This window comes from Sycon ciliatum, chromosome 13 (genome assembly GCF_964019385.1).
Source record: "Sycon ciliatum chromosome 13, ocSycCili1.1, whole genome shotgun sequence".
Taxonomy (NCBI): Eukaryota; Metazoa; Porifera; class Calcarea; order Leucosolenida; family Sycettidae; genus Sycon; species Sycon ciliatum.
In genome coordinates, this window is record NC_088655.1 from 15,414,426 (window position 1) to 15,421,856 (window position 7,431).

At 48.0% G+C, this 7,431-nt stretch overlaps 1 protein-coding gene across 2 annotated transcripts in view; it reads right to left on the bottom strand.

The window, feature by feature from the left end:
* LOC135829976 (EF-hand calcium-binding domain-containing protein 6-like) overlaps positions 1 to 7,431 on the bottom strand; it is a 28,481-nt gene that overhangs the window by 6,347 nt on the left and 14,703 nt on the right. For both annotated transcript variants that reach the window (XR_010555960.1, XM_065342366.1), the window contains exons 15-17: positions 6,923 to 6,995; positions 6,186 to 6,310; positions 2,726 to 2,862 (exon numbers count right to left, since the gene is read on the bottom strand). Coding sequence is in view for 1 of the 2 variants with exons in the window: in XM_065342366.1 (XP_065198438.1) it covers positions 2,726 to 2,862; positions 6,186 to 6,310; positions 6,923 to 6,995 (335 nt within the window). In the remaining variant the exon portion in view is untranslated. The remainder of the gene's footprint in view (positions 1 to 2,725; positions 2,863 to 6,185; positions 6,311 to 6,922; positions 6,996 to 7,431) is intronic.

Sequence of the window (7,431 nt, forward strand, 5' to 3'; positions counted from 1 at the left end):
TAGTAATTAGTATTTACTGTAGTCTGGCACTCTACTATTTGTTCGGCTCGCGTGTGACTTTCCTTCCTTTTTCTTTTCGACATGTACGACGTATGGGTATGATGTGAGTGTGCATGCACTCTGTTTCATGACCATGTGACTGCATGCACTACTCTGTTTCATGACCACGTGACTGCATGCTCACGTGGAACTACACTACACTAGTCTACAGTAGGCTAGTGCATTTTAGCGACTGCAGCGATCCGCTCTTCTTGTTGCAGCGCTGTTTCTTCTTCTTCTTCACCTGTGTCTTTTCTTTGGTCGCTGCACTAGTTTGTTTTGTATGATTAGGCCACACGTTTTTATATCTATGTTTCTCGTCACCCGCGCGCATACGATTCAGGAGTCTGGAAGAAAAAAAGAAAAAAAAACTGTGCTGCACTGACTGTGCATGTGGGGACTAGCACACTCATGCACATGTACATAACGTGGCCTGGCCTGCGCAACACATGATGCAAGGACGGCATGTTTGTGCGCAATCTAGCTGCACATGCACAGATTGTGACAGAAGCTCCTACCACATACTAGTTGCTAACTATGGATGCTATTTTGCATGGTGGTGTACGGTGTATTGGTGGATTTTAGTGTGAACAAAGGTCTAATAAACTTTTTTTATTTTTGGGTCATTTTTTATTTTTTTCCACCTCTCGCATACGTTTTTAGATTTTCAGGTGACGAGAAACATAGAAATAAAAAAGTGTGGCCTTACACGCCGATGGACGACGTGGTCGCTATTTAGGCTGCGTTCGTTTTTAGCTACCTGGTAGAGTAGAGTCATTCTACCGATAGAGGTAGAAGGTAGAGGTAAGTGCATGAACGCTCTCCTACGGGATTTAGTAGTTTTTCACGATATGTACGTGAAATCTTTCTCTTCTACTAGTATATGGAGTTATGTACAACTCCTTGATTTTTCAGGAAATCCCATACCTCTACCAAGTTCTACCAACTTCTACCAGCTTTTTTTTCGGTAGAGCCGGTAGAGAAAGGTAGAATCTACTCTTTTGAGTAGAAAAAAAGGAACGTATCTACCGAAAGAAGTAGTTTCTACCCAAACCTGTACATCAAAAAAGAACGCCCCCTTAATGCATGTCCTTTCTCCTGATGGATTTTGGATCTTGTGGAAAAAGAACAGATTCTTTTCTCCAAATTTTCTATCATTCCATATTTTCCAACTCTCTTGATTCCTTGTTGTGGCCTGGTGTGCAAGCGTACTCAGTACTGGAGTGCTGGCTGGAGTGTAGTAGTTTTAAGTAACAATGCGGTGCCAAAACCCGCTCCGGAGGATACGAGTGTGGTTTCGAACTGGAATTTTCCTGAATTCGTGAAGTGTGTCAGGATGGACCGTTCACGTGTAGTGTGTGTGTGTGTGTTGTTTGCTGAGCACTGGTAGAGTGCTGACCAAGCGTGCTGTTGTCACCTACTTGGTAGTCGATGCCTCCTAGACTTAGGAACGCTCGAGGAAGGGGTAGCACACCGACAACTCCGCCGGTGCCTGGACATCGCGATCGTGACAGTGAATATTTGTTGACTCCTGTGAGTCCTGAGGATACATCCGTGGTATCCAGGCCCAGTGAAGTCAGACTCAGTGGTGGTACTGATCATACCAGTGTTAGTAGTATTAGTAGTGACAGTGCGTCTTCTGTCACCAGTGGTATGTCGTCACTTAAGTTGGATGGCTTCGTAAAGCCGTATCGTGGCCGAGTGGACGACTTCGACATGTTCTGGTCGAAGTTTGAGGTACTGGCCGACATATCGGGTTGGACGAATGCGGACCAACAAATGAAACAGTTGCCGCTATTCTTGGAGGGCAAAGCCCACCGTGTGTTTTCGAAACTAAGTGATACGGAGAAGCGGGACAAAGACGCAGTGCGGAGCATCCTGCGGAAGTCCTTCTGTGTGAGCCGCAGTGAGGCGTACCGCTTGTTTAAGCAGCGGCAGCTGAAAGTGGACGAAAGTCCAGACATGTATGTAGCCGCTCTGTGCTGTCTTCTAGAGCTGTCTGGTCATAAGAGCGACAGCGATACAGATCTGGTGGTGATAGAGCAGCTGTTGGCCGGACTACCAATGGAGTTTGCAAAGGATGTCCGTCTATCCATGGCAGGCAGGGACCTGAAGGATTCCGAATGTCTTGACAGGATCCGGGCACTGCGCTCAGCAACCGGCAGTTGGTGCAGTGTCCGCAGCTGCCACGTTTGTGAACGACAGTGTTTCCACACCATCACCGCGGCTATGTCACCATTGTGGGGAGCCGGGCCGTTTCCAAAGGAATTGTGCGAAGTGTTCCGGAGCCGGGAATGGTGCGAAGCAAGTGCACGGGCGCAAGGATCCATTCTACCACTTCTGTGGTAAGAAAGGCCATGTCAAGAAGGACATTGCTTGGATAGAAAAAAAGTGGCTCGAAATACAGGCTAGCTCCGAAGTTGCTGGGGCCTCGGTGCAATCGAAAGACGTGTGCCTCCTGGCGAGACCGGCACTTTTCCGCCTCCATGAGAAACCACACACATACACACACACACATACACACAAACACACACACACACACACACACACACACACACACACATGCGCACACACACACACACACACACACGCACGCACGCACACACACACACACAGCAGCCGCACTACTCAGGGCTGGGCCTTGAAGCAACAACACACTACAACAGTTTCCAGTAGGCAGACTTACGTTTGCCCTGCTTCTGAGGCGGATTGGGCGGGCAGAAGTGGCGGATGAACTCCTGGAAGTCCAGAGTGTTGTTAGCGGTTCTCAGCATGGTGGACCAGAGACGCACGACTTCAGACCAGGACAGCTTCACACCAATGCTAGGGTAGAATAACAACAACAACAAACACCACAACCAGTACATAATACAGTAAGACAGTTCAGTGCACTGGAACCTGGATATTATATGCAACATACTATGAGATATAATACAGAGGCAGTGTGCATTAACCTGCAATAGTGCTCAAATGCCCGGAATGGGCAGAGCGTAGTATGTTGTCTGATGATTGGTTTTTTGCCATGAAACTCTGAGTAACAACGAAACAGCTCTATTTTACTTCCTTTTGTGTACCTCTTGCGTACTATGAGATATACAACATGCTATGAGATAAATCTTTTTTTTTTTTCAAATCTGGCGCGAGATACACACAGAAGTACGGTAGTACGATTTCTCGAGGGGAGAGTTGAAAATTCAACCCCAGGTCAAGCACAATGCATCATGCAAACGCTCCAGTCAATCTGTGTTCATGGCGGCTTGAGACTTGACCCGGGTTGAAACGCCTCGTGTAAAACACAGCCTCACTAAATAATTGTCTCCACATCGATTATTCATTCCTGGGATATAAAGTTCATTCCTGGGATATAAAGTACTAGCTTTGACAACCTTGCATAGTGCTTTGCCAGTCATTTGACCTTGGACATACAGCACCTCAACTTTAAAGTACAGATTTTACGACTCTGTCAGCTACTGGTGTCATGATTACAGTACAGTACTCGGCAGTTTTCGGGTTTTATTAGTTGCAGTAAACAGTTGACAGTTCGTGTGGGGTTTTTTTTAGGACGGTTTTGATATTTCTGTTCTGCCTATTCTGCAGTTGCATGCGTATGTGCACCTCATTGGCCCCGCTTGTTCCTCATTCTTCATTCCATTTGGCTTAAAAGCGAAGACTAGCCAAGCCTGCTTGTGGTGTTTGGTGATGTCAACACAAAAAAGAAAAGCCGATAGAGGGATAGCTCAAACAAAAGGTATTGATCCGTAGAATTTGCGTGTGAATTCTTTTTGACTACCATGCATGGGGTATGCACGTTAGAAGATTGCATTGAAATTCAAAAAAAATCGAAGACTTGGAATACACATCAATAATTTTTCACAATCGGAAAACACCAATTTCGCCGTTTCCTGTGATTCTAGGCTCGTTTTTGGCAAATTCTGATAACACCATGCCAATCCAGCACTCTCTGCTCATGCCGTGATAACAGGGTCACGACATGTAGCTGCCCGTACGCGATCCGATCGAGCTGGGGTGAAAATAGGATTTTTTGCGAAATTTGTGACAATTACCTTGTCAAAATTTGCTGTCCGGAACTACTGGACACAATGAGCAATGCAAAACGACGTTCTAGAACATTCGAGAGAGTTCTTCGCGGCAATCAATTTGGACGTGAAGGCAGTGCGAGTACACAGGAAGAGAAGGCCGTTGCGGATCATCGAGAACAGGCGATCACCACTAGAAGCAGTAGTTCTGAGAAAATTGCAAGATTTGAGTTTTTCGACTTGGAATGTGGACATGGACAGCAGCTCCGAGTCAGAGAGCGATGCCGGTGATTCTGACCACCAAGAAACTGGCCCAGCAGGTCCAAGTGATGGTTTTTCTGGCGTTGTGTATCGATTTATGAGCTTGGGCCTCCTGTTCGTTGCGATAGTACTTTGCTCGTGTGTGTGCAAGTCATGCAAGAGTGGCAATGTGATTGTGAAGGAGGGAAAGCGTAGTGGCCTGGCTGCGACAATTACCATCTCGTGTTCAGAGTGCCCTGATGAAGTTTCTTTGTCAATGTTGCCCAAGCTTCCAGGATCTTTGGCCCTGATGCCGATGCAGCAAAAAGCTGAGTGTGTAGGACATGTACAGAAGCGTGTCAGGCACCGGCTACGTGAACTAGTGAAGAAACATAGTGGTCGTAAGCGTCCAGGAAGAAGTTGTCTGCTGGCTCTACATAACTGCTGAAGACCAAACCCGGAAGGAGGACCACGAGCCAGTCTGTTCAGCAGATTACTCTGGTTCTGCTCCAGGTATGGAAAGCACTGCTGCTTTACACCTTTGGTCAAGAAGCGTAGCCTTAGATTTGTAGAGAGCACATCAGTGATGGTGATTGCAAAGGACATTCCAATGTTGCTACTGCTATACCACTTTGGTCAAGAAGCGTACATAGACGCAGCCTTACATTGGCGATGGTGATTGCAAAGGACATTCCAATGTTGCCGCTGCTGTACAACTTTGGTCAAGAAGCGTAGATAGACGCAGCCTTACATTGGCGATGGTGATAGCAAAGGGCATTCCAATGTTGTTCTTGCTGCTGCTGCCCCATATGGCCCTGATGTCGATATAGTCAAATCTGAGTCTGTAGGCCATGTACAGAAGCATGTTGGGCACCAGCTACGTGAATTAGTGAGAAACATACGACCAGTAACAGTTAGTGGTCGTACGTTACGTGACGGCAAATCTATCAGCGGTAGTGGACGCCTGACAAACAAGCTCATTGACTCCTTGCAGAACTGGTATGGAAAGGCGATAAGAGAGAATAGTGGTGACTACGGTGCTAAGCGGAGAGCAAATTGTGCCTCGTTTCGTCATCGTGCATCCACTGATGAGAATCTCCGTCATGAGTTCTGCCCAGTTGATAGCTGGTGTGGCTACCACAAGGCTACTTCTGACAAGCCGTAAAAACACCACAACCCTATTCCAAAGACCTGATGGTGCCAGCGTATCGTAAACTTGCCGACAAGCAGCTGCTACTGAAGTGCAAGAAGGGTGCGACACAGAATCGCAATGAGTGCTTCAACAAGTTGGTATGGTCGTATTTGCCTAAAACGGAGTTTGCTGGTAGATGTGCTGTCAACATTGCTGTTTACCCGGCTGTCATTCATTTCAACCATGGCATTGGTACTTTCGAGCACATCCTTCGCGAAATGAATTGCCCTGTTGGAGACTACACCCGTTCAGCCTTCACCGATCTCGATGTTTCACGCATGGAGGACAGTCACGCAAAGTGCAGTGCAGCAGCGAAGTCAAGGAAAGAGACTCAGGATGATCAAGAAGGGCTTGGAGGATGAAAACGTGGAGACTGAGGAGCCAGCTTATGGGTCTGGTATGTTTAAAGTGTGACTGGATATTACCAGTATGCAGGTCAGCCCAACCCAAGCCGGCACAACCCAACCCAGCCCAAACCAACCCTACCCAGCCTAACCCGGCACAACCCAGCCTAACCCGGCACAACCCAGCCCAGCCCAGCTCAGCCCGGCACAACACGACCTGCCCGTGTTAATCCAGCATTTGTTTAAAGGCCTGTAGGCCCAGTATCCGGCAGTCCAGCTCAATGCTCAAATTGGCCAGTACATGTAGCAGTTGTAGCCTGAGCAGTAACATACCGTAACAGCAGACCCTGCAACATGGTCTGTGTTAGCTTGCCAGTGTTCTGAAAGTCCATGTCATGGAATGCGTCAGTCACAGTGGCCAGCTGCGAGTGCAGAGACTTCCTGATTTGACGAGTGATCTGCAATACACACAACCCAACATACCAACATGCCCATCATACCAACACACCCGCAACAGCAATAGGGAAAGCAATACGTGCATTAGTGGAGATAATGGTAGCAGCAGCAGAACCACCACCACCACCACCACCAGCAGCAGCAGCAGCAGCAGCAACAGAACCACCACCACCAGCAGCAGCAGCAGCAGCAGCAGCAGCAACAGAACCACTACCAGCAACAGCAGAAACAGCAGCAGCAGCAGAAACAGCAGCAGCAGCAGCAGCAACAGTAGCAGAAACAGCAACAGCAGCGGCAGCAGCAGCATAACAGAGACATCGACCAAGAGGATCACGACATCAGCCGCCACACAGGGAGAGCTCACAGTGCTACATACAAAGAGCCACCTCTGCAACCTTGCAACATAACCCAGTTGCTGATAGTTGTTGTCTTAGCTGAGAGCAGTCTGCAGCCTTATCATGACAGGATGGAACGGAGTCCACAACGAGCAAAAGCAACAGCACCACCCAGAGCTTCAACCAACAATATCAGCAAGGCGTATGGACAGTACGCAGGGCACTGTTGTGAAATAAGGAGACACTCCATACAGAGAAGCGTCTCACTGTCTTCCTTACCTCATTGACTCTGTCCGTGCTGACGTCGCTCCCGTCCACAACCTGATTCATCTTACGAAAGGTACACTGAACACTGGAATCCAGAAACACCAGCAACAACAGCATCAGCATCAGCAACAATGTCAGCAGCAGCAAAGCAACACCAGCACTCGCACCAGCATATACATCTAATGTGAATGATGTCATGATGGTGAGTCAGCGGAACAACTTATGGGCGCCATCAAGAGTCTATAATCGCTCAGAGTGCGCAACTTCACTGATCAGATCTGGGACGGCGAAATCCGTGTTGCACGTCATAGTGTGACATCACGAGTAGGCCTGACACACACTTGATATTTCTGTGGTGGACTGCGTCGACGGAATGACGCAAGTCCGACCCAAAAAATGACGTACATCAAGGAATACGCTGTCCCAAAACCCCATCCCAGTTGCGCACTCTGGAGGGATTATGGACTCTTGGCGCTATATATATACACAGCGCGAGTCGCTATTGCAATGCTGTGCCACGA